At 42.9% G+C, this 27,235-nt stretch overlaps 1 protein-coding gene across 1 annotated transcript in view; it reads right to left on the reverse strand.

Moving 5' to 3' along the window:
* Nucleotides 1-4,530: 4,530 nt before the first annotated feature.
* LOC139567576 (zinc finger protein 721-like) overlaps nt 4,531-27,235 on the reverse strand; it is a 30,962-nt gene continuing 8,257 nt past the window's right edge. The window contains exons 3-8 of the mRNA XM_071388941.1: nt 25,306-25,528; nt 22,139-23,078; nt 11,993-12,238; nt 11,650-11,926; nt 10,306-10,561; nt 4,531-5,910 (exon numbers count right to left, since the gene is read on the reverse strand). Coding sequence (XP_071245042.1) covers nt 4,970-5,910; nt 10,306-10,561; nt 11,650-11,926; nt 11,993-12,238; nt 22,139-23,078; nt 25,306-25,528 — 2,883 coding nt within the window. The 3' untranslated portion in view covers nt 4,531-4,969. The remainder of the gene's footprint in view (nt 5,911-10,305; nt 10,562-11,649; nt 11,927-11,992; nt 12,239-22,138; nt 23,079-25,305; nt 25,529-27,235) is intronic.

Raw genomic sequence — 27,235 nt, forward strand, 5'->3', positions numbered from 1 at the left:
CGTCAAGTGAATAAAGGATTGGAAAAGGTGCTGGAAGTGCAGACGATCCCACAAAGCTGATGCTTGCACCCTCCGACGACCTTCCAATACATTTAAAGAGCAGCACCTAACGATCTTTCATGATGCCATACAGGAAAACCACAAAAGCATGCTCATGATGAGTGTCCCTACGACCAAGGTGTACATGGACAGACCCAACCGATCAGCGAAAGTAATGTTGTAGGTCGTGAAGGTCTTACTTTACAATGGAGACCGAGCCCTGGAGACACACGCTGTGCTCGATGATGGCTCTGAGCGTAGCATCGTCCTGCCACAGGCTGTTCAACAACTTAACCCCAATTCTGAGCCTGAGACCCTCACCCTTAGGACAGTTCGACAAGGCGTTGTGCAACTTCAAGGTGCCTCAGTTACCTTTGAGGTGTCCCCCCTGCTCAAACCTTTCAAGAAGCATCAGATACGTCAGGCATTCACCGCAGACAACCTAGGCCTTTACGAACACTCCTGACCAGTAGCAGCTCTTCAAAGGCGATACGACCTCCTCTGTAAGCTGCATGCCACCGGTGGACCAAGCTGATTGGTTCAGACATGCCTCACTTCCTGATACCCATACAGCCAGAGTGTACAGGCCCGCCTGGTGGACCCATTACCGTCCACACTGAACATGGCTGGTCCCTGCAAGGCCCTATTAGCTTTGTCCACACATCACCCGCTGAACAACAGTGCCTGCTCACCACTACCGTTTCGCCTTCTGCCGAGCTCTTCAAAAATGTTGAGCGTCTTTTGGCAGATCGATAACCTTTCCTACATGAGTGAGAAGCTGGCGACTCCATCGAAACAAGACCAGCAAGCCATGACGTCCACCTCTAGGATATAAGTTGATGACGTTCAGCGCTACGCTACACCCCTGCTTCGTCGAGTCAACGATGCAACTCTTCATGCTCCAAAGGAAGCTGTACTGCCAAGCCTCCATAGCATGGAGTGAAGACTCGCCAAAGATTCAAAACGCGCAGAGGTGTACTGCAAGGATATCAAGAAGCTGCAGATGGCAGTTTAAGTGTCACTGGTGCCACCCGAGGTAGCTGAACAATCTACTGAGTCCTGGTTTATACCCGAACATATTGTGCATCACAATGGAAAGGATAGGATTGTGTTTAACTGTTCATTTCAGCATAAAGGACAGTCGCTCAATGACTTTCTCCTCCCTGGACCAACCTTGGGACCATCCCTGCTCGGTGTCCTTCTCAGATTCCGTCAACATGCCGTAACTGTAAGTGGTGACATCAAAGGCATGTTTCATCAGATTCGCCTCTTACCAGCTGACAAACCGGTGCTATGCTTCATTTGACGGAACATGCGTAGAACTGAAAAATCAAGCATCTATGAGTGGCAGGTCTTGCCATTCGGCAGGACTTGTAGTCTCTGTTGTGCCATCTACGCTCTGCAGCGACACGTTCAGGACAATGTAGGAGTCAACCAAGAGCTTGTGAAGGAGTCATTCTACGTGAACTACTGCCTTTGAAGCATCCCCTCTGCCGAGGAAGCAAGAAACCTTGTTAATGGACCTCCATGCTGGAGGCTTTGAAATACGCCAGTGGGCTAGCAATGTACCAGCTGTCATCGATCACCTACCACCCGAGGCCAGATCGGAAAGCAGCGAACTGTGGGTTTCCCAAAGTAGCATGGTTCTCAGGAGCCAACCCTGGGGCTACGTTGGAACTGCCTCAGACTCCTTGCGATACAAGCACTGCACTGCGGAGCGCTCCAAACCTACAATAAGGAATATCTACAGCATGCTCGCTCATCAATATGACCCGCTAGGCTACATCACGCCTTTCACAACCTGAGCCAAGGTAATCGTCCAGGACCTGTGGAAAGAAGGGATAAGTTGGGACAACCCCATTCAGCCTCAGAGCCTGCTAGACAAATGGCTTGGCTGGTAACAAGAGATTCCTGACCTTGCCCAGATAGAACTCCCCAGAACTTACGCACCTCCATACACTGACAATCCAAAGTCAACCAGAGACCTCCAAATACTCTGTGATGCATCAGAGAGAGCATATGGTTCTGTTGCCTACATTCGGACGACCAGTAGCAGGTGCACATTTCCTTCGTTCTGGTCAGGTCTTGCGTTGCGCCAAAGAAGCAGCTGTCAATGCTACGCTTGAAGCTGAGTGCTGTACTCACTGGGGCTCAGCTGGCCAGTGTCCTCCAAGCAGAACTCACCCTGCCCATCTGACAAGTCATCCTCTGGTCCGATTCCACCACAGTCCTTCATTGGCTCAAGTCAATTTTGTAGATACAAGGTCTTCGTAGGAACTTGTGTTGCAGAGATTTAGAACCTTACGGATGTAACCAACTGGAGGTATGTGGACACCGCAAAAACAACGGAGGATGAAATCACTCGGGCAAGACCCTGAAAGAGCTGGCCCAACCACATTGATGGCACCAAGGCCTTGAGTTCCTCCAACACTCAGAAGATCAGTGGCCTTCAATGCCTTCTGCTGACCCAGAGCCTGACAACAGCAAACTGAAGAAATTATCCTTCTGCGGACATGTGTCTATCAGTTACAGTCCTCAGCTCCCAGATATCTGCAAGTTTGATACATGGGAAGACCTCATGAAGGCAACAACTAGGTCCCTACACGGGGCGGCCAATCCACTCTCCAGTTCACCCAGACATCCTTGATGATGATGCAGAAGAACCTGTCATCTAGAACAGACTTTCCATCTGGTTAGAATGTCATAGCAGACATTTGGGGCAGCTGTGTAAGAACTCAGTGATGACGTCACAGCTATCACAAGCAGGCAGAGTGTTTAGTTCATTGCCAAGTGCAGCTCGCAACCTACTGCTGTAAACACAAATCTCAGTTTACGACATTATTTCCTTTGACCAAGTTATTCATCACTGTGCGTTAATACCAAAACTGTAAGTAAGCTATATGTTTTCCCTGTTTTACTGACAAAGTTGTTAATAGTTGTCAGAGTCTAGGTGATGTGGGTAAGGTGGAGTCAGGCGCAGGACACAGAGATGAGTAATAATAGTAACTTTACTCAAAAATAATCTTCCAACAAGGAGAACGGAAATCCAGAAACACATAAACGAGACAACTGACAACAATAACCAAGCACAAAACCATGATGGCTCCAGAGGGTTAAATAGGGAAATAATTAAAACGTAATGGGAACCAGGTGTGTACAATACAGACAAAACAAATGGAAAAAGAAATGTAGATCGGTGGAGGCTAGAAAGCCGGTGACGTCGACCCCCGAAGTCGTGACAATAGTTGAAGAATATTTTTGTCATTATTACAGCATTATGTATCTCGTTTTTTATGCTAGCATTGTTCCTCATGAAGCTGGTACTGGTACTGTATGTTAATAAGGGCTATTTTTAGTACTTCTCTAGGTTGCTTGATTGTTATTAATTCTTTACTGGGAAGCTTATCAGAAGTAGACTTGCTCATGTTATTTATATTGGAGCTGATAGTGCAGGGTGAGCTGCACACAGTGGACTTCCTACTAGGGCACACTGCCTCAGTGCTTAAAGTGTAAGTCTGGTTCATAGGCACATGATTACTGCATACAATAGTCGACCCCCGAAGCACAAATCTCAATAGCTGTAGGATCAACGGAGGTATTCAGGGTAGTTAGGGGGACATAAATTAAGTTAGTATAAGTTACTTACATAATGTACATTTGATGCAGCATTATGACAACTGTGTCACAATAGTAGGGATTAACCGAGCAGGTCTTGGGTCATTCATAAGTCATTGTCTCACCGCAGCCTTGAAATGTCTGGACAGAGTCCAGGAGCCAAGATGATTTGGATGGACTCAGTCATTCCTGTAGAGTATCTTCTGTTTCCAGGTGTCAAAGTTGTCTATAAAAGTGTTTTGAACAGAGCTACAGTAATCTTTTAGCCAGGTGTGTAATGCCAGTAGCTGAATCTTTCATACCCGCAGCCCAACGATGGTACCGGACCTTTTTTGGAACCTTTAAGTGCTAGAATCAGTTCTTTAAAATCCATTGAGGGTATGAAATGTACAAATGTATTATCAGAGAACAATCTTCTCAAATTAAGGCCATTGGATATGTTATAAACTTCATAATACAACACATTAAGGTAAAAAACAATTTGAATGGTAATGAAATCTCTATGGGCCCACCTTGGGGGGGAGGGGTCAAAGGTCATACATGTATACATTTGGGGGTATATCGAGCCAGAATGAGCAGTATTGGGATGTGCTCTATTATCGCATGGTACCCTAGTAACCACACCAAATTCACACACAGAAAAGGAGACCCATTGGGGAAGTTTTTTAGCTATATAGAGTCATCATAGATTTAGAATGTTTGTATGTATAAACTTTTTCACCAATATAGTGGTTTCTGGATTTTAGGCTATGTTGCTTGGCAAGATCTATGAGGGCAATAATATTGAACATTGTAACACTTTTGTAGAGGATATATAATTCAAGAATACCATCTAGTGTTCAAACTTGGTTGTACAACAACATTGGTGAGAATAGGTTGTCTGTAGCAACAGTCACTCCAGCTAACGTTGATCTGATGCAAGTTTTTATTTTCTTCAGAAAGACATATTCAGAAATAAATGTTCCCAAACATTCTTAATCAATATGACAGAGTTAGTTTATTTGCAAGGAGACCAACCAGCTCCTATTGAAAATCAAGAAGATATATTTTTTAATCTAACCAAAATGAACATTATATTTCTCTCTAAAATAGTTAGTGTAACCTAGTGATACATAAGGGTCAAGTCTTTTCATAGCATGTTATTAAGCAACTCTCAAATCAATGCAGACATGAGGTGCCTCAGTCTGCAAAACATGACACATTCTATAGTCCTCTAGTGTTACAATTATATGTAGAAGTGAAGCAAAGGGAGGCACTTTGAGAACAGAAGGCTCTGTCTATCCCCTCATGAGCTCCTTCCACTCTAAGGAATCTTCTACCTCCCTCGGGTGTGAGTTCTGAGGTGTCCCTTGATCTGGCTGGACTGACTGAATCCTTTTCCACAGACAGGACAGGAGTAGGGTTTCTCCCCCGTGTGGACCCTCAGGTGGGTCTTCAGATGGGCAGACCGGTTGAAGCGTTTACCACACACGTGGCAACGGTACGGTCTCTCTCCAGTGTGGATGCGTTGGTGCTCCCTGAACCTGCCTGAGTAGCTGAAACTCTTGCCACACACACCACAGTGGAAGGGCTTCTCATTAGTGTGAGAACGCAGGTGGACCTTGAGGTAACTGGTAGAGGTGAATGACTTCCAACAGACTGTGCAGAGGATTTGCCTGTGACTAGTGTCACCACTGTGTGGTACTGTGTGGGATAGCATGTGTGCCTCCAGTTGGGAAAGCTCACAGAACACGGCACCACACTGAGTACATGAGTGTGTCTGTGTGTCCTCTGGTCTCCTTTCTGGATCTCTCTGAACATCAGGTACACTTTCAGTGTTCTCACTCTGTGTTCTAGAACAGTCTGGATTTACTGCAGAGAGAGGCTGAGACTGAGGGGAGTCACTGGTTGGTTCTGATAGTGATACTCCATAGCCCTCTCCATCAGGTTCTGTTTTGATCTGTTCAGTTGTGTTGGTCAATAGAGAGTCTCTCTCTCTGTTCTCCACAGTTTGGGGAAGATGTGTGGGCTGAGGTGGCTCCTGATCACAGTCACTTTTCACACAGGGAGGAATGATTATGGAGTCTTCTTTGGTATCAGCCTCCGGCCCTTGAATCTCCTCTACCTCCCGACGAGTCCTGAGTTCACCCTGTTCCTGTTTAATCTGTGTGGGCTCTGGGTTCCTCTGCCCCAGACTGGGGCTCCACTCCTGCTCACAGTACTGTTGCTCAGGGGGAGTTTGCTGCTCTGAGACCCAAGAGAGAATGGGCTGAGGAGCTGGTGGAAAGAAGACAATAAATGACATCAATGAAAGTAATGACAGTTATTGACGCTTGATTGACAAGACCACCATTGAGTTAGCTATGTCATTCCCAGAACAAGCTAGCTATTTCTCTGGCTGAATCCCATATCACCCTTCCCCTCGCCCATCCATTTGCACATTCACGCATTCCTCTGCCATATGCACAAGTGTCCCAAAGTTGAGGGTGTGAAAATTATGGAGGGTGTAGGGGCTAATTAGACCCTCCGATAACCAATTCGATCGAACCAGCAACGCTGCTGCTTCAGAGAGAAGTGGAATCCCATAAGGCACTGCATTACTTTTTAGTGTGTACTAGCAAATAGCTTCGGGAAGTATGGGGAAGCATATTTTCACCATCAAAAAGCACCTTTATAATAAAGCATGCATTAGCACATTTGTAAGATAGCCTACTATTGCTAATGTAATGAGTAAATTGGATAGTCATAATGTAGGCTAATAATATACACTATACAGTGCATTCGGAAAGTATTCAGACCCCATTACTTTTTCTAAATATTGTTACGTTACAACCTTATTCTAAAGTGGATTAAATAGATTTTCCCCCCATCAACCTACAGACAATACCCCATAATGAAAATGCAAAAACAGGTTTAGATATTTTTGAAAAGGTACTACAAATAAAAAACTGGAATATCACACTTACATAAGTATTCAGACCCTTTACTCAGTACTTTGTTGAAGCACCATTGACAGAGATTACAACCTCGAGTCTTCTTCAGTATTTAACCAGTGTCTGTAGTGGTGCCTCTAGCACTGAGATGCAGTGCCTTAGACCGCTGCGCCACTCGGGAGCTTCTCTGCAGATCCTCTCAAGCTCTGTCAGATTGGATGGGGAGTGTCGCTGCACAGCTATTTTCAGGTCTCTCACGAGTTAAAGTCCGGGCTCTGGCTGGGCTACTCATGCACATTCAGAGACTTGTCCTGAAGCCACTCCTGCATTATCTTGGCTGTGTGAATAGGGTTGTTGTCCTGTTGGAAGGTGAACCTTCACCCCAGTCTGAGGTCCTGAGCACTCTGGAGCAGGTTTTCATCAAGGATCTCCCTGTACTTTGCTCCATTAATCTTTGCCTTGATCCTGACTAGTCTCCCAGTCCCTGCTGCTGAAAAACATCCCCACAGCATGATGCTGCCACCACCATGCTTCACCGTAGGGATTGTGCCAGGTTTCCTCCAGACGTGACGCCTGGCATTCAGACCAAAGAGTTCAATCTTGGATTCCTTTTACTGAGGAGTGGCTTCCGTCTGGTCACTGCCCATAAAGGCCTCATTGGTGGAGTGCTGCAGAGATGGGAGAACCTTCCAGAAGGACAACCACCACATAGGAACTCTAGAGATCTGTCAGAGTGACCATCGGGTTCTTGTTCACCTCCCTGACCAAGGCTCTTCTCCCCCGATTGCTCAGTATGTCCGGGCGGCCAGCTCTAGAAGAGTCTTGGTGGTTCCAAATCTCTTCCATTTGAGAATGATAGAGGCCACTGTGTTCTTGGAGACCGTCAATGCTGCAGACATTTTTTGGTACCCTTCCCCAGATCTGTGCCTCGACACAATCCTGTCTCAGAGCTCTACGGACAATTCCTTCGATCTCATGGCTTGGTTTTTGCTCTAACGTTTACTGTCAACTGTGGAACCTTATATAGACAGGTGTGTGCCTTTCCAAATCACATCCAATCAATTGAATTTACCACAGGTTGACTCCAAGTTATAGAAACATCAAGGATAATCAATGGAAACAGGATGCACGTGACCTCAATTTCAAGTCTCATAGCAAAGGGTCTGAATACTTATGTAAATAAGGTATGTTTTTTATGTTTTATAAATTAGCAAAAAATTCTAGAAACCTGTTCTTGCTTTGTCATTATGGAGTATTGTGTGTAGATTGCTAAGGATTTGTTTTTATTTAATAAATTTTAGAATAAGGCTGTAACATAAAATGTGGAAACAGTCAAGGGGTCTGAACACTTTCCAAAGGCACTGTATATATTTCATTGTGACATGATGCTGCTGACTATCAGGCAGTGAACAGGCTAATACTGAGTGAGTGACTGAGTGAATGGTGGAGAGGGAGAGGGCTGGATGTGTGTGTGTTGGTTGAGAGAGTGCTGCAGCAGAGGCAGCTGAGTCATGGACAGTGCAGCATGCGCTGTGACAACTTTTTACCAGTTGTAGGTAGGCCATTTAGATTGGTAATTATGAAGATACCCATTTTCTATAAAACATTAACATGCTATAACTGACACAACGGCAACAAAGCATTGGAAAATTCTTTAGGCGCACTAGAGCTCTTTATATAAATTCGCTCAGAGGAGGTTTAAAGTAAACGGTATTCTAATGTTGACTTTTCTTATGGATAACCATATCAAGTGAAGGGTTTTACTCATGCTCAGTTCTAGGGTCTGGAGGGCTGCACGAGTAGAAATGTGAAATGGAACTCCCTCGCATGCTTGTGTTATTGGAAAGAGTCCACAATGAGAATTACATGACATGTGGAGAATGATAGGCTACATTTGCATCTGTTGGCCATCAAGTAGGCTATTCATTTATATTCCATTGCAGGCTACTGTAGCTTACCATTTGATACAATAAATATATTGAAAAAAAGATATCACTGGAGTCATTGCAAATCAATTCTTGCTACTTGTGTAGCCTTCCTGGAGCTGGCAAACAGATTTAATAAATAGCCTAGAACTCAGTTTGTTGTAGCCTTGTGTTATTATGCAATTATTAATGTCCATGTTTAGATAATTAACTTGGAAGTTGTCAATTGTAATCATGGTCTGAGCTCTATCTCAAATGTATCATTCTCCACATTTAATGTCAGTTTCATTGTGGACTTTTCCCTGAAATGAGATGTTAGCCTATCAGGGGCAATACGCTACCTGCATCTAGCTCAGCAAACCATGGCCAAGTTGAATTGCAATTATAAACCCATATTTTAGTCGGTAGCCTATGCCTATTGTAATAACAAATCAATCTCGCAAATAGGCCATTTATAATGGTTTGTAGTCTTAACATCACAGTTGCCAGAAAATAACGTAACATTCATTTTTTGAAGTTCGTCCAAGTGTTTCTTGCCCAGAGATTGAGATCCTCTGTCCAACTTACATTCAACAGGAGAGTTTGAGTGATGAATCTATAGTTGTGCGCATTCGCAAACAAGATTTATTTGGGCCTCCCAAGTGGCGCAGTGGTCTAAGGCTGTGCCACTAGATATTCTGGGTTCGAGTCCAGGCTCTGTCGCAGCCGGCCGTGACCGGTAGACCCATGGGGCGGCGCACAACTGGCCCAGCATCGTCCGGGTGAGAGGAGGGTTTGGCCGACAGGGATGACCTTGTCCCATCACGCACTAGTGACTCCTGTGACGGGCCAGGCACAGTGCACGCTGACACGGTCGCCAGGTGTTTCCTCCAACACATTGGTGCGGCTGGCTTCCGGGTTAAGCGGGCAATGTGTCAAGACGCAGTGTGGCTTGGTTGGGTTTCGTGGGACGCACGGCTCTCAACCTTCGCCTCTCCCGAGTCCGTACGGGAGTTGCAGCAATGAGACAAGACTAACTACTAATTGGATACCACAAAATTGGGGAGAAAAAGGGGTAAAAAAATATGTATTTACAATTACACACTGGGTAGTTTGAGCACTGAATGTTGATTGGTTGAAAGCCATGGTATATTCTAATTACGTTGGTAACCAGTTCATAATAGCAAACCTCAGGGGTTTGTGGTATATGGCCAATAAACCACGGCTTAGGGCTGTTCTTTGTGGTATATGGCCAATATGGGCTATAGCCCTTAGCCGTGGTATATTGGCCATATACCACAAAGAACAGCCCTAAGCCAGCATGGTTTATTGGCCATATACCACGGACCTTATTGCTTAATCATAGCAGTGAAAACAAGTTAAATCGACATCCATTGATGGAAAATGATCTGGAGAGTTTAATAAGTGCGATTTATATTGTCTCTTGCGATATATTATTAAACTTGCAAGAACTATTTGGATGGAAAACCTAGTTTGCTTCTTAGCCTACTTCGTTAAAAATGACTTCTATATTCCTTCTTAATTCGCTCGATAACGTTATGGGAAATTGGTATATTGGATAAATGTGGCAACAACTCTGCCTGAGAAAACATTTTTGGGGCTAGTTTCGGGACTTTTTAACAGGTTTTCAAAGTATAACCTGGCAACCCTGACTGAAAAACGGATGTGGGGACTCCGCTCAGGCGTCTTTTTACGCCTGCTACATTAGGTTAGGGTGTCATCCTTCAAATACTGTAGAATACAATATAACACGTTTCTAGCTATCTAGATAATTCGTGTAAATGAGAAGTAAAGTAGTTTGGCTAGCTACATACCAGGGAAGACCGGTGTGATCAAGTGTCGTTTCAGGTATTGGTTCTCTCTCTTCGTCCGGACTATTTCTTCCTGGTACTCGGAGATCGTGTCTCCGACCACTCCAAGTATCTCCTCGGCAGCTTGCATCAAACGCTCAGTTAGATACACATTCAAATATTGTAATTTAGTCATCATTGGACGATAGGGGGCAAGAAATATTCCCGAAATACACCTAGATACCCAGACTGCTGTGAAGAAGGCAAGAATAACCAAGTACTTCCGGGTCACGGATTTAAAAAAGAATCTTTCAGAAAATAATTTCCGTCCTGTATGGTTTATAAATTAATAATAAAGGCAAATATGATGGAAAATGTGCACAATTATAGATATGTTATACTAGTTGTCATACAAAGAATAATTAAAAGTATTTATGCGCGATATGTGATTTAAAAAATATTATTTTTTTATTTTTACCCATCTACCAATAGGTGTATTGGAAAACCTCCTGGTCTTTGTGGTTAAATCTGTGTTTGAAATTAATTTCTCGACTGAGGGAGGTAGTCATTACAAAAGCATGTTTAACACTATTATTGCACACATAGTGAGTCCATGCAACTTATGTGACTTGTTAAGCACATTCTTACTCCTGAACTTATTTAGGCTTGCCATAACAAAGGGGTTGAATACTTATTGACTCTAGGAATGTCAGCTTTTCTATTTTAATTTTGTTGTGAAAATTCTGAAAAACAGAATTCTACTTTGACATTATGGGGCATTGTTTGTAGGCCAGTGACAAAAAAATAAATTAAATACATTTTTTAATTCGGGCTGTAACACAACAAAATGTGGAAAAAGTAAAGGAAGGTGAATACTTCCTGAAGGCACTGTAAATCAAATTTACAGGGATGAAGGTGTGATTGCAGGGTACAGTGAAAATCTTAGGCTCCCAACTCCAACATGCAGGACTAAGGGAAATAAAATAATGATCATGGTAATACAAAAACAACATACATGTAAATATAAATAGCACTATATACATAATATCAACTGTAGCAGTGATGAATACATGTCTATTGGGGTGGAGGCAGTGTAAAGACTGTTGAGGGGGTGGGAGGGAATGACTATAGGGGAGCAGCAGTCAGAGTAAATTACCATTGAGGGGGTGTGGGGACCAAGGGAAATAAAACAGACACAAATATAAATAATAATATACATATTAACTGCAACAGTGATGAATGTTATTGGGGTGGGGGGAAAATGTCCATAGGGGGAGTTGCAGGGGAAGGAGGGAGCAGGTAGCTGACTAGTGGTGGCTATTCAGCAGCCTGATGGTCTGGGGGTAAAAACTATTGGCCAGTCTTTGCCATGATGCTCCTGTACTTCCCGCATCTGAGTGATGGAAGCGGGTAGAACAGGGCATGGCTCGGGGATCTGGGGTCCTTGATCTTCTTGGCCTTCCTGCGACACCTGGTGTTGTAGGTGTCCTGCAGGACGGGCAGTGTGCACCCAATAGTGAGTTCGACTGCGCGTATCACCCTATGAAGAACCTTGCGGTCAGCGGCGGTGGAGTTTCTGTACCAGGCTGTAAAGCAGCCCAACAGTATGCTCTCGATGGTGCTCCTGTAGAACACTGAGGGCCCTCTAGGAAAGGAAGAATTTCTTCAGCATTCTGAGGTTGAAGAGTCGCTGTCATGCCTTGACCATTACAGCTTCTCTGAGATGTGTAAGCCTAGGAATTTAAAGTTATTGACCTTCTCCACAACCGACCCGTTGATGAGGATTGGGGCATATCCAGCCAGGTTCCTCCTGCAGTCCACAATCAGATCCTTTGTTTTGCTGACATTGAGGGAAAGGTTGGTAACCTGGCACCACGCCGTCAGAGTGCCTTGGTAATTGTTGTTGGTAATCAGGCCTACTACTGTCGTATTGTCCGCGAACTTGATGGAGTTGGAACTGTGTGAGGCCATGCAGTTGTGGGTATACAGGGAATACAAGAGGGGACTGAGGGGGCACCCTTGTGAGGCCCCTGTGTTGAAAATCAGTGTTCGAGGAGGTAATGTTGCCTACCTTCACCACATGAATATATGTGATGATAGGGGTGAAACTAACCTATGAAAACGCATGTATTATTTGGGGTATTATCTTTTATCAGATCTAATGTGTTATATACTCCAACATTACTTTCATATTTACATAAACTTCAAAGTGTTTCCTTTCAAATAGTATCAAGAATATTCATATCCTTGCTTCAGGTCCTGGCTACAGGCAGTTAGATTTGGTTATGTCATTTTAAGCAGAAATTGAAAAAAAGGGTCTGATCCTGAAGAGGTTTTAAACTGTTAGGCCACTTTTTTATATACAGTACTAGCCACTCTTTGCCTTGATGACAGCTTTGCACACTCTTGGCATTCTCTCAACCAGCTTCACCTGGAATGCTTTTCCAACAGTCTTGAAGGAGTTCCCATATATGCTGAGCACTTGTTGGCTGCTTTTCCTTCACTCTGCGGTCCAACTCATCCCAAACTATCTCAATTGTGTTGAGGTCGGTGATTGTGGAGGCCAGGTCATCAAATGCAGCACTCCATAACTCTTCTTCTTGGTCAAATAGCCCTTACACAGCCTGGAGGTGTTTTGGGTCATTGTCCTGTTGAAAAACAAATGATTGTCCCACTAAGCGCAAACCAGATGGGATGGCGTATCGCTGCAGAATGCTGTGGTATCCACGCTGGTTAAGTGTGCCTTGAATTCTAAATAAATCACAGATACTGTAGTGTCACCAGCAAAGCACCCCCACACATCCTCCTCCATGCTTCATGGTGGGAACCACACGGAGATCAACCGTTCACCTACTCTGCGTCTCACAAAGACACGGCAGTTGGAACCAAAAATCACAAATTTGGACTCATCAGACAAAAGGACAGATTTCCACTGGTCTAATGTCCATTGCACGTGTTTCTTGGCCAAAGCAATTCTCTTCTTATTGGTGTCCTTTATCAGTGGTTTCTTTGCAGCAATTCGACCACGAAGGCCTGATTCACGCAGTCTCCTCTGAACAGCTGATGTTGTAGATGTCTGTTACTTGAACTCTGTGAAGCATTTATTTGGATTGCAATTTCTGAGGCTGGTAACTCTAATGAACTTATCCTCTGCAGCAGAGGTAACTCTCGGTCTTCCTTTCCTGCGGTGGTCCTCATGAGAGAGTTTCATCATAGCGCTTGATGGTTTTTGCGACTGCACTTGAAGAAAGTTTCAAAGTTCTTGAACTTTTCCAGATTGATTGACCTTCATGTCTTAAAGTAATGGACTGTCGTTCTCTTTGCTTATTTGAGCTGTTCTTGCCGTAATATTGACTTGGTCTTTTACCAAATAGGGCTATCTTCTGTATACCACCCCTACCTTGTCACAACACAACTGATTTGCTCAAAGCATTAAGGAAATACATTCCACAAATTAACAAGGCACACCTGTTAATTGAAATGCATTCCAGGTGACTACCTCATGAAGCTGGTTGAGAGAATGCCAAGAGTGTGCAAAGCTGTCATCAAGGCAAGGGGTGGCTACTTTGAAGAATCTCAAATATAAAATATATTTTGAATTGTTTTACACTTTTTCAGTTACGACATGAATCCATGTGTTATTTCATATTTTTGATATCTTCACCATTGACCTACAATGTATAAAATAGTCAAAAATGAAAAACCCTGGAATGAGTAGGTGTGTCCAAACTTTTGACTGGTACTGTATTAACACTATCGTTCAAAAGTTTGGGGTCACTTAGAAATGTCCTTGTTTTCCATGAAAATATACATGAAATTAGTTGCAAAATGAATAGGAAATATAGTCAAGACATTGACAAGGTTATAGATGATACTTTTTTATTGAAATAGTCATTCTTTCCTTCAAACTTGGCTTTTGTCAAAGAATCATCCATTTGCAGCAATAACAGCCTTGCAGACCTTTGGCATTCTAGTTGTCAATTTGTTGAGGTAATCAGAAGAGATTTCACCCCATGCTTCCTGAAGCACCTCCCACAAATTGGATTGGCTTGATGGACACTTCTTACGTGCCATACAGTCAAGCTGCTCCCACAACAGCTCAATAGGGTTGAGATCCGGTGACTGTGCTGGCCAGTCCATTATAGACAGAATACCAGCTGACTGCTTCTTCCCGGTGCTGTGCTTTGGGTCATTGTCCTGTTGTAGGAGGAAATTGGCTGCAATTAAGCGCCGTCCGTAGGGTATGGCATGCCGTTGCAAAATGGAGTGATAGCCTTCCTTCTTCAAGATCCCTTTTAGCCTGTACAAATCTCCCTCTACCAGCACCAGACCATCACATTGCCTCCACCATGCTTGACAGATGGCATCAAGCACTCCTCCAGCATCTTTTCATTTTTTCTGCGTCTCATGAATGTTCTTCTTTGTGATCCGAACACCTCAAACTTAGATTCTTCTGTCCATAACACTTTTTTCCAATCGTCCTCTGCCCAGTGTCTGTGTTTTTACCCATAATCTTTTATTTTTATTGTCCAGGTGAGATATGGCTTTTTCTTTACAACTCTGCCTGCAAGGCCAGCATCCCGGAGTCGCCTCTTCACTGTTGACGTTGAGACTGGTGTTTTGCGGGTAGTATTTAATTAAGCTGCCAGTTGAGGACTTGTGAGGCATATGTTTCTCAAACTAGACACTCTAATGTACTTATCCTCTTGCTCAGTTGTGCACCGGGGCCTCCCACTACTCTTTCTATTCTGGTTAGAGCCAGTTTGCGCTGTTCTGTGAAAGGGGGTAGTAGACAGCATTGTACGAGATCTTCTGTTTCTCGCATGGAATTGCCTTCATTTCTCAGAACAAGAATAGACTGACGAGTTTCAGAAGAAAGTCCTTTGTTTCTGGGCATTTTGAGCCTGTAATCAAACCCACAAATGCTGATGTTCCAGATACTCAACTAGTCTGAAGGCCAGTTTTATTGCTTCTTTAATAAGCACAACAGTTTTCAGCTGTGCTAACATAATTGCAAAAGGTTTTTCTAATGATCAATTAGCCTTTTAAAATGATAAACTTGGATTAGCTAACACAACGTGCCATTGGAACACAGGAGTGATGGTTGCTGATAATGGGCCACTGTACGCCTATATTCCATTTAAAAATCAGCCATTTGTTAATGTTGTAAATGACTCTTGTAGCTGCAATGTCTACACTGTATTTCTGATCAATTTGATGTTATTTTAAAATGGACCAAAAAAATGTGCTTTTGTTTCGAAACAAGGATATTCCTAAGTGACCGCAAACGTTTGAATGGTAGTGTATATATAAACTCAGCAAAAAAAGAAACGTCCCTTTTTCAGGACCCTTTCAAAGATAATTCGTAAAAATCCAAGTAACTTCACAGATCTTCATTGTAAAGGGTTTAAACACCGTTTCCCATGCTTGTTCAATGAACCATAAACAATTCATGAACCTGTGGAGCGTTCGTTAAGACACTAACAGCTTACAGATGGCAGGCAATTAAGGTCACAGTTATGAAAACCTAGGACACTAAAGAGGCCTTTCTACTGACCCTGACTCTGCCCAGGGTACCTGCTCATCTGGATGAACGTGCCTTGGGCATGCTGCAAGGAGGCATGAGGACTGCAGATGTGGCCAGGGCAATAAATTGCAATGTCCGTACTGTGAGACGCCTAAGACAGCGCTACAGGGAGACAGGACAATCAGCTGTCCATCATCGCAGTGGCAGACCACGTGTAACACCTACACAGGATCGGTACATCCGAACATCACACCTGCGTGACAGGTACAGGATGGCAACAACCACTGCCCGAGTTACACCAGGAACGCACAATCCCTCCATCAGTGCTCAGACTGTGCTCAATAGGCTGATAGAGGCTGGAATGAGGGCTTGTAGGCCTGTTGTAAGGCAGGTCCTCACCAGACATCACCGACAACAACGTCGCCTATAGGCACAAACTCACCGTCGCTGGACCAGAAAATGACTGGGAAAAGTAACGGACGAGCCGCGGTTTTGTCTCACCTGGGGTGATGGTCGGATTCGCGTGTATCGTCGAAGGAATGAAAGTTACACCGAGGCCTGTACTCTGGAGCGGGATCGATTTGGAGGTGTAGGGTCCGTCATGGTCTGGGACGGTGTGTCACAGCATCATAGGACTGAGCTTGTTGTCATTGCAGGCAATCTCAACACTGTGCGTTACAGGGAAGACATCCTCCTCCATCATGTGGTACCCTTCCTGCAGGCTCATCCTGACATGACCCTCCAGCATGACAATGCCATCAGCCATACTGCTCGTTCTGTGCGTGATTTCCTGCAAGACAGGAATGTCCGTGTTCTGCCATGGCCAGCGAAGAGCTCAGATCTCAATCCCATTGCGCACGTCTGGGACCTGTTGGATCGGAGGGTGAGGGCTAGGCCATTCCCCCCAGAAATGTCCGGGAACTTGCAGGTGCCATGGTGGAAGAGTGGGGTAACATCTCACAGCAATAACTGGCAAATCTGGTGCAGTCCATGAGGAGATGCACTGCAGTACCTAATGCAGCTGGTAGCCACACCAGATACTGACTGTTACTTTTGATTTTGACCCCCCCTTTGTTCATTATTCCATTTCTGTTAGTCACAAGACTGTGGAACTTGTTCAGTTTATGTGTGTTGTTGGATCTTATGTTCATACAAATATTTACACATGTTAAGATTGCTGAAAATAAATGCAGTTGACAGTGAGAGGACGTTTCGTTTTTTGCTGAGTTTATATGGGAGGGGGGGGAAGCAAAAACATACAGTACATAGACTAAAACAATAGACAAATTAACATTTATATAAATACATTTCCAAACATAAATGACATCACACTTGCTCAGACCCACATGTTCCCACCGTATCCACACCCAACTTTGTTTCTCATGCTTGTAAGACTCTGCCCAGTATGACTTCAAATTGTGTTGTTTGTTTGTAGCCAGATTTTTTCTCTCCAATATTTAAATAATACATTATTTGATTATTCCATTCTCTTAACATGGGTGTATCATTTGACTTCCAATATTTAAGTAATAGCGTCTTCAATATAAGTGATGAAAAAATTATTGTTCAACCCATTGGGTATCTCACCGCACCTCCCTATTCCCGTCTTGAAATATACAGATAGATGGACTAAAAGTAAACTTACATTGTAAAATGTTTGACAGCCAGCTTTCTAACTCTGATAGGTCCCTCTTTAAGGTCCACAGAATGAGCAGTGATGCTTCTTGGGTTGTAAACTCTGTTGATTTGGAAAGTAAAAGTGCTCTGGAGTGGAATGGGCCCTCCTTTACTGCAACACAATGTGCAGGCAATTAAATACAGTGCCTTCAGAAAGTATTCACACCCCATTTTGTTGTTACAGCCTGAATTTAAAATTGTTTAAATTTATACCCCAAAATGTGAAAGTGGAATTATGTTATTGAACATTTAAAAAATATATAATTACAAATGAAAAGCTGAAATGTCATGAGTCAATAATTATTCAACCCCTTTGTTATGGCCAGTTAATGAGTAAAAATGAGTAAAAATGTGCTTAACAAGTCACATAAGTTGCATGGACTCACTCTCTCTGCAATAATAGTGTTTAACATGACTTTTGAATGACCACCTCCTCTCTGTACCACACACATACAATGATCTGTAAGGTTCCTCAGTCGCGCAGTGAATTTCAAACACAGATTCAACCACAAATACCAGGGAGGCTTTCCAATGCCTTTTAAAGAAGGGCACCTGTTGGTAGATGGGGGAAGAAAAAAAAAAGCAGACATTGAATATCCCTTTGAGCATGCTGAAGTTATTAATTACACTTTGGATGGTGTATCAATACACTACCTGCTGGGGCGGCAGGTAGCCTAGTGGTTAGAGCGTTGGATTAGTAACCGAAAGGTTGCAAGATCGAATCCCCGAGCTGACAAGATAAAAATCTGTCTTTCTGCCCCAGAACAAGGCAGTTAACCCACTGTTCCTAGGCCGTCATTGAAAATAAGAATTTGCCTAGTAAAATATCTGTATATTTTTTTAAAGACCCACCCCGATGCAGGCGTCCTTTGATGGAGAGGAAGAAAACCGCTCAGGGATTTCACCATGAGGCCAATGGTGACTTTAAAATAGTTACAGAGTTTAATGGCTGTGATATGAGAAAACTGAGGATGGATCAACAACATTGTAGTTACTCCACAATACTAACCTAATTGACAGAGTGAAAGCAAGAAAGTCTGAACAGGATAAAACATATTCCAAAACATGCATCCTGTTTGCAACAAGGCACTAAAGTAATACTGCAAAAAAAATGTGTCAAATCAATTCACTTTTTGTCCTGAATACAAAGTGTTTCTATTAGATTTGCCAACATATTACTGATTACCACTCTCCATATCTTCTAGCATACTGGTGGCTGCATCATGTTATGGGTATGCTTTTAATTGTTAAGGACTGGGGAGTTTTTCAGAATAAAAAAATAGACGGAATGGAGCTAAGCACAGGCAAAGTCCTAGAGGAAAACCTGCTTTCCACCAGACACTGGGAGATGATTTCATCTTTCAGCAGGACAATAACCTAAATCACAAGGCCAAATCTACACTGAAGTTTCACTGCAGTGGGCTAAATCAGGGTCACAGAGTGGTTATTGGTAGTCTGAAACAAGAGTATACACCTCAAGGTCATGTGCTTTAAAAAAAGAAGACACCTGTACCATGTCAGATATAGAATTGAGATGCATTACATTTTGAGTTTGCGTCCCAATATTACACTTTATAGACATTACAGAAGACTGAAATAACAAAACTGTTTGACATAGAAACACAGGATTTTCATGGTAAAAATAAATCAAATCTTTATTAATTATTCAATTATGTAAAATATTAATAACATTGCAGCCATGAGGCCAAAGAGGGCTATTTTGGTCATTGAATGCAGGAAAGGGCTACATCTACTTGAAAATAAATGGCAAGACCTGAAAATGGTTGTCTAACAATGATCAACAACCAATTGTTGCACAATCCAGGTGTGGAAAGCTCTTGGAGACTCACAGCTGTAATTGCTGCCAAAAGGTGCTTCTACAAAGTATTGACTCAGGGGTGTGAATACTTATGTAAATTTGTTATCTGCATTTCATTTTCAATACATTTTCAAAAATGTCTAAAAACATGTTTTCAATTTGTCATTATGGGGTATTGTTTGTAGATGTGTAAGAAAAACATTATTTAATCAATTTTGAAGTCAGGCTGTAACACAACTAAATGTTATGAACGTTATGCGGTTCGTTGGGCCAACAGGATTGAGGGTATGAGATGTCATTTTGAATTAACAGGTAATAATCTTCTCAAACTAAGGCCATTTGATATGTTTTTAACTTTAGAATACATCACATATTGAGGTATGAAACAATTTGAATGGTAATGAAATCTCTATGGGCCCACCTTGGGGGGGAGGGGTCAAAGGTCATACATGTATACATTTGGGGTTATATCGAGCCATAATCAACAGTATTGGGATGTGCTCTATTATTGCATGGTACCCTAGTAACCACACCAAATTCACACACAGAAAAGGAGACTCATTGGGGAAGTTTTTTGCTATAGAGTCATCATAGATTCTGAATGTATGCATAAACTTACCAATAGCTGTTTCTGGGTTTTAGGCTGTTGCTTGGCAACCTGTGAGGGCATTAATATTGAAAACTGTAACACTTTTGTGAAGGAGAAATAATTAAAGTAAAGTAAACTCACGTGAACTCGTACATCGCCTTGGTCCGTACAATTGCCCTTATTTTAGCGCCCCAAAAACGTAATACTTCCAGATCAACTGTAATGTCAATACCATTGTAAAGCACAATTTCTCCCCTTTCCAACAGATTCAATTACATGACCTAAACGCTGCCCGTTTTTGCATAATTCAAGCAGGCAATGAGCCCCGTCGGGTCTTTTTAAAAATGGCGGGTGGGGAAGCGAAACTAATGCGTGATAGTGAGAAGGAGAGATGTGTGGGAAAATTGCTTTTTTTCACTCGATCTGTCCAACCTATCACCTTATCGCCACTAAAATGCAGATAAAACACTATAAAGAGTTTATATAATGTGTCATTACATACCTATTTGAAGGTTTGTGTCGAATTTTAAGCGGGTTTTTAGGGCGGTGCTAAAGTGATCTTAGAAGTAAACAGCGGCTTTGAGAATGATGATCGCATGCAATGATGACGCAAAAAATGACTAGGTATCCCCCCCTTACCCCCGTCACTGTCCATTTCTTGTTATTAAACGATGAGAGAAGTGCTACACCTGGTGGAGAGAGATTGTAAGACAGAAATAGTTGCTTTATGCGTGCTGTACGTTACGACATGACACGTCACGATGTAACGGAGGGTCCGTTTTTTCAACTTTTCTCCAATACTATAGAGCATTACCATGTCGATCAACGCTTGAATAGAAACCTAGTTCACACCCCCGATTTTGAAGTCAACACAGTCGCTACAGTCCCATTAGTCTTCTTTGTAGCATCGTTTGAATGTTGCGGTTGCGCACATTTGTACAGAATGGGGTGAGTTTACGTTATATGCCATCTAGTGTTCAAACATGGTTTTATAACAACATTGGTGAGGATGGGTTGTCTGTAACAATAGTCCCACTAGTGACTCCAGCTAACATTGACCTGATGTGTTTTTTTCTCTAAAGAAACAGACATTCAAAAGTAAATGTTCCCACACATGCTTAATCAATATGACAGAGTAAGTTTGTTTGCAAGGAGACCAACCAGCTCCAATTGAAACATAGTTAGTGTAACCTAGTGATACATGAGGAGATGCGTTCGTCTTTTCATAGCATTGTATTAGAGCAGCTCTCTTAACTCAATGCAGACATGAGGTGCCTTAATTACAGTCTGCAAAACATCATACATTCTATAGTCCTCTAGTGTTACAATAATACACTACATGGTCAAAAGTATGGGGACGCCTGCTAGTCGAACATCTCATTCGAAAATCTTGGGCATTAAGATGGAGTTGGTCCCCCTTTGCTGCTATAACAGACTCCACTCTGCTGGGGAGGCTTTCCACAGCTCCAAACCATTATTCATCCTCCACCAAACTTTACAGTGGGCACTATGCATTTGGGCAGGTAGCGTTCTCCTGGCATCCGCCAAACCCAGGTTCGTCTGTCGGACTGCCAGATGGTGAAGCGTGATTCATTATGCTAGAGAACGCGTTTCCACTGCTCCAGAGTCCAATGGCGGCGAGCTTCACACCAGTCCAGCCCACTCTTGGCATTGCGCATGGTGATCTTGGGCTTGTGTGCGGCTGCTCGGCCATGGAAACCCATTTCATGAAGCTCCCGACGAACAGTTCTTGTGCTGACGTTGCATCCAGAGTTTGGAACTCGGTAGTGAGTGTTGCAACCGAGGACAGGCGTTTTTACGCACTACGCACTTCAGCACTCAACGGTCCCGTTCTGTGAGTTTGTATGGCCTACCGCGTCGCGGCTGAGCCATTGTTGCTCCTATACTTTTCCATTTCACAATAACAGCACTTACAGTTGACTGGGGAAGCTCTAGAAATTTGACGATCTGACTTGTGGGAAATGTGGCAAAGGTGGTATGATGGTGTCACTTTGAAAGTCAACTAAAAGTAAATGTTATACCTGTCAGCAACGGGATTGGCTGAAATAGCCAAATCCACTAATTTGAAGGGGTGTCCACATACTTTTGCCATGTAGTGTATGTAGAATTAGTAGCATTGAAGAGAAGTAATGTCTTTATCTCTTTCTAAAAGCTGGGCACTGTGAGAACACAAAGCGCCATCTATCCCCTCATGGGGTCTTTCCACTCCAAAGCATCTTTCTCCTACCTCCCTCGGGTGTGAGTTCTGAGGTGTCCTTTGATCTGGCTGGACTGACTGAATCCTTTTCCACAGACAGGACAGGAGTATGGTTTCTCCCCCGTGTGGACCCTCAGGTGGGTCTTCAGATGGGTAGACCGGTTGAAGCGTTTACCACACACGTGGCAACGGTACGGTCTCTCTCCAGTGTGGATGCGTTGGTGCTCCCTGAACCTGCCTGAGTAGCTGAAACTCTTGCCACACACACCACAGTGGAAGGGCTTCTCATTAGTGTGAGAACGCAGGTGGACCTTGAGGTAACTGGTAGAGGTGAATGACTTCCAACAGACTGTGCAGAGGATTTGCCTGTGACTAGTGTCACCACTGTGTGGTACTGTGTGGGATAGCATGTGTGCCTTCAGTTGGGAAAGCTCACAGAACACGGCACCACACTGAGTACATGAGTGTGTCTGTGTGTCCTCTGGTCTCCTTTCTGGATCTCTCTGAACATCAGGTACACTTTCAGTGTTCTCACTCTGTGTTCTAGAACAGTCTGGATTTACTGCAGAGAGGGGCTGAGACTGAGGGGAGTCACTGGTTGGTTCTGATAGTGATACTCCATAGCCCTCTCCATCAGGTTCGGTTTTGATCTGTCCAGTTGTGTTGGTCAGTAGAGAGTCTCTCTCTCTGTTCTCCACAGTTTGGGGAAGATGTGTGGGCTGAGGTGGCTCCTGATCACAGTCACTTTTCACACAGGGAGGAATGATTATGGAGTCTTCTTTGGTATCAGCCTCTGGCCCTTGAATCTCCTCTACCTCCCGACGAGTCCTGAGTTCACCCTGTTCCTGTTTAATCTGTGTGTGCTCTGTGTCCTCCTGCCCCAGACTGGGGCTCCACTCCTGCTCACAGTGCTGTTGCTCAGAGGGAGTTTGCTGCTCCGAGACCCAAGAGACAATGGGCTGAGGAGCTGGTGGAAAGAAGATTATAAATGATGTCAATGAAAGTAATGACAGTTATTGACGCTTGATTGACAAGACCACCATTGAGTTAGCTAGCTTGTTCTGGGAATGGAATATCTATGTCTATAGCTGAATCCCATATCACCCCTTCCTCCAGGCTATATCAGATATGTTTCTTATTTCTTTGCACAGGAAAGATGTTGCCTTTTCATAAACACATTTCATGCCATTCCTCTACACTTAATATGACTGGAGACAAACAGATGAATAATAATAGGTCTAGAAGGGGAGACCCAAATACAATATGACACCCATCTAACCTGGAGGAGAATATTATTGTCCGAAAATACAATATGAAGTGGCACTAACGCAACAATGATAAAGAGTGAATATGCAAACTCACCGGGGATGTTGCAGATGCTCTCCGTTGGTGCCAATAAGATAAGCTATACTGTTCGCTCAATTAAGTTGAGAATTTTGATAACTAAAAGACAGATTAGAGTCTTTTCATTGTCTTCTCTTTACATCAAAAGCCATTTGCTTTCCAAACTGTTTTCCGGCAATTGTATTTTGAAATATTGTGTGATATGCCTAGCTGGACTTTTCTACTTTTTACTGACAGTTGCAACTCAACAATTATCTATTTGGTATTTGCCGCCCACGATGCCCGAATTGGTGGCCCTTCCAACCGTAGGCAATGTGATTTAAAACAATCCACAGCTTCTTTTTTTTACAGAAGCTAATGAACGTCTGCAGCCAAAACATGCTTCCTGGTGTAGTAGCCTATTTTGAATGATTTTAGCTAATTAGGCTATATCATTTTAAAAATGTAATTCTATTGGGGGTACTTTAGCCTAATGGACACACCACCTATGCCCACTAACTAGCTAGCTAGTTAGCTAGTGTGTACCAGCTACACTACTTGACCAAAAGTATATGGACACCTGCTCGTCGAAAATCTCATTCCAAAATCATGGGCATTAATATGGACTTGGTCCCCCGTTTGCTGCTATAACAGCCTCCACTCTTCTGGGAAGGCCCTCCACTAGATGTTGGAACATTGCTGCGTGGACTTGCTTCCATTCAGCCTCAAGAGCATTAGTTAAGTCGGGCATTGATGTTTGGCTATTAGGCCTGGCTCGCATTCGGCATTCCAATTCATCCCAAAGGTGTTCAATGGGGTTGAGGTCAGTGTTGTGTGCAGGCCAGTCAAGTTCTTCCACGCCGATCTCTTCAGTAAGTCCATTTTACTGCCAAAGTTTGTCTATGGAGATTGTATGGCCGTGTGCTCGATTTTATAAACCTGTCAGCAACGGGTGTGGCTGAAATAGCAGAATCCACTAATTTGAATGTGTGTCCACATTCTTTTGCATATATAGCGTAGCTAGCGTGCTAGCTAGCTACCTAGAGTGTACCATCTAGCTACCTAGAGTTGTACTAGCTAGCTAGTATACATGTAGTGACGTAATGGTTGAGGGCGTGGCATGTAGTGACGTAATGCTAATGAACGTCGTAGCCTCAATGGCAGTGGACGCAGTGTGTAGTTACTGCAGTCCGCAGATAGATCTGATTGCAATTTCACAAAGAAGAATGGAGAGGTGTGCCTAATTATGTGACGTGCATTTGACACATGTAAATTATGAAATACCTCCCAAATGTAATGTTTAACTGTTACTGGGGTTTATATATTTTGGGGTATTCTCTTTGTATTTACATTTTCTGGTGTATTTCCTGTGTGATTTTGTTTTGTAATTGTAAGATACCGGGCACCCCTGCAAGGGTGACCTTGGTATCAATGGGCCTCCCGTTAAAAAAAGTATATCTCGTTATTTCGAATTTCATGTTCTTTTATTATTTAAAAGTGGAACATGAATTGCATCATTCAAGTCCCGAAGTGTCCCGAAGTTAATGGGTTTATTGATCCCCGAGCCACTATCTGGAAGTCGTCCTCGGAACGAGTTAGTAGGAGCGACGGGGTGGTGTGGGAGTCAACGCTCTCCGCCGGGTTGAAGGGCAGCTAATGTTTGCAGTTGTCAAGGATACAGTATTTTCAACCTAACTTCCGATTCTCCGGAAAATTCGAATTTGGGGTCTCCGCTCAGGCGTCTTTTTACGCCTGCTACATTAGGTTAGGGTTTCACGGTCTCTCTCTGCCCTACAGAGTAAAATACAATATAACACGTTTCTAGCCATCTAGATAATTCGTGTAAATAAGAAGTACAGTAGTTTACTTACCAGGTAGGACCGGTGTGATCAAGTGTCGTTTCAGGTATTGGTTCTCTCTCTTCGTCTGGGCTATTTCTTCCTGGTATTCGGAGATCGTGTCTCCGACCACTCCAAGTATCTCCTCGGCAGCTTGCATCAAACGCTCAGTTAGATACACATTCAGATATTGTAATTTGGTCATCATTGGACTATTATATGGGGCAAAAGATATTCCTGAAATACACGTAGATAACTAGACAGCTGTGAAGGCAAGAATAACTAAGCACTTCCGGGCCACGAGTAAAAAAAAAGAAGAAATCTTTCAGAATATGAGTTCCGACCTGTATGCTTTGTAAATTAATAATTAGGGCGAAGATAATAGAAAATGTGCACAATTACATATTTTATACTAGTTATCATATCAACAACAATTACAAGTATTTCTATGCAATTTATTATTATTTCAAGGCTTAATGGTCAACAAAGGGTGCATTCTACTCAGGAGCACTTCTAGTATCCAAATCCAGAGTTTACAGCCAGAGGAGCGTTACATTTTAGTCATTTAGCAGACACGCTTATCCAGAGCGACTTACCCAGAGTGAGTGCATACGTTTGAATATTTGTTTCGTACTGGTCCCCCGTGGGAATTGAACCCACAACTCTGCCGCTGCCATGCTCTACCAACAGAGCTACACGTTTCTGCTCAATTTGCAGCCCTTAAAAAGAGTGACCTATCAGCTGAATAACAATAAATACCTATTGCACCATATATCATTTTCTGTCAATTGTGTCACAGTAAAAGGGAGGGTTCATTCTACTCAGGAGCACTTGTAGTTTCCAAATCCAGAGTTTACAACCAGAGGAACATTGATGCTCGGCACTTAGTGTCAATCAGATGTTGAAACAATAAAGCCATCCCGCCCTGTTTCAGTAAAAATCTGAGAGATAGGGCTGGAGAAATGTAAAATTCATAGAAAGAGCTATGGATGGAAGGACTGGCCATCTATAAAATTATAGTTTTAACCAAGTTTTGAGGCTATAAAGTTTGTTTACATTTGCTTATATTTTGGGTTCTAAAGGGGTACGGCAGTTGAATTAAGCTCATGGTGCATTTATGTTATATTCTTTAAGAATCAATGGGTACATATCATTAATTTAAAAGTAAAAAAATGTATGTACCAACTGCAGATTGCCCCTTTAAAAAGTGGTCTATCAGCTTAAATTCCCCCCAAAATTCATATTGGACATACATATTGCACCATAGACAATGTTTCTGTACATTATGTCACAATAAAGGGGGGTCCATTCTACTCAGGAGCACTTCTAGTTTCCAAATCCACAGCGTTTACAGCCAGCCGAGCATCACTGTTCATTTTGTGACCCTTAAAGAGTAGCCAATCAACTTAAATTTCATATTGGAACAACTTTTTGAAGTCATGATTTCAAGAATTATTCTAACGACAGTAATACAAATAACATTATTAAAAATAATAATAGCAATAAGAATAATAGTAATAACATGATTATCATTATAATAATGAACTTTATAAAACACTTTTAAATCCCATTGTTGAAAACGTGGATGCTGATTATGGCAGCCCCCCGCACCTCTCTGATTCAGAGGGGTTGGGTTAAATGCGGAAGACATTTCAGTTGTACAACTGACTAGGTATCCCCCTTTCCCTTTCTTAATTAGCCCATTCGTATTGCACAATGTTCAGTACTTTTTTCATGTTGCACATACACATATTGCACAGTACACAATTTCCGGTAAGTTGTGTCCCAGTGAAATTAGGCTCCATTCTACTCAGGAGCACCTGTAGTTTCCAAATCCACAGAGTTTACACTCCGAGGAGCATCGCTGCTCATTCTACAAACAAAAATTTTTTTTTTTTTTAAGTGTAGAGATGCATTTTTTTTTTAAACTTTTTTTAAAAAAAATACACTACCGTTCAAAAGT

Source organism: Salvelinus alpinus, chromosome 1, assembly GCF_045679555.1.
Source record: "Salvelinus alpinus chromosome 1, SLU_Salpinus.1, whole genome shotgun sequence".
NCBI lineage: Eukaryota > Metazoa > Chordata > Actinopteri > Salmoniformes > Salmonidae > Salvelinus > Salvelinus alpinus.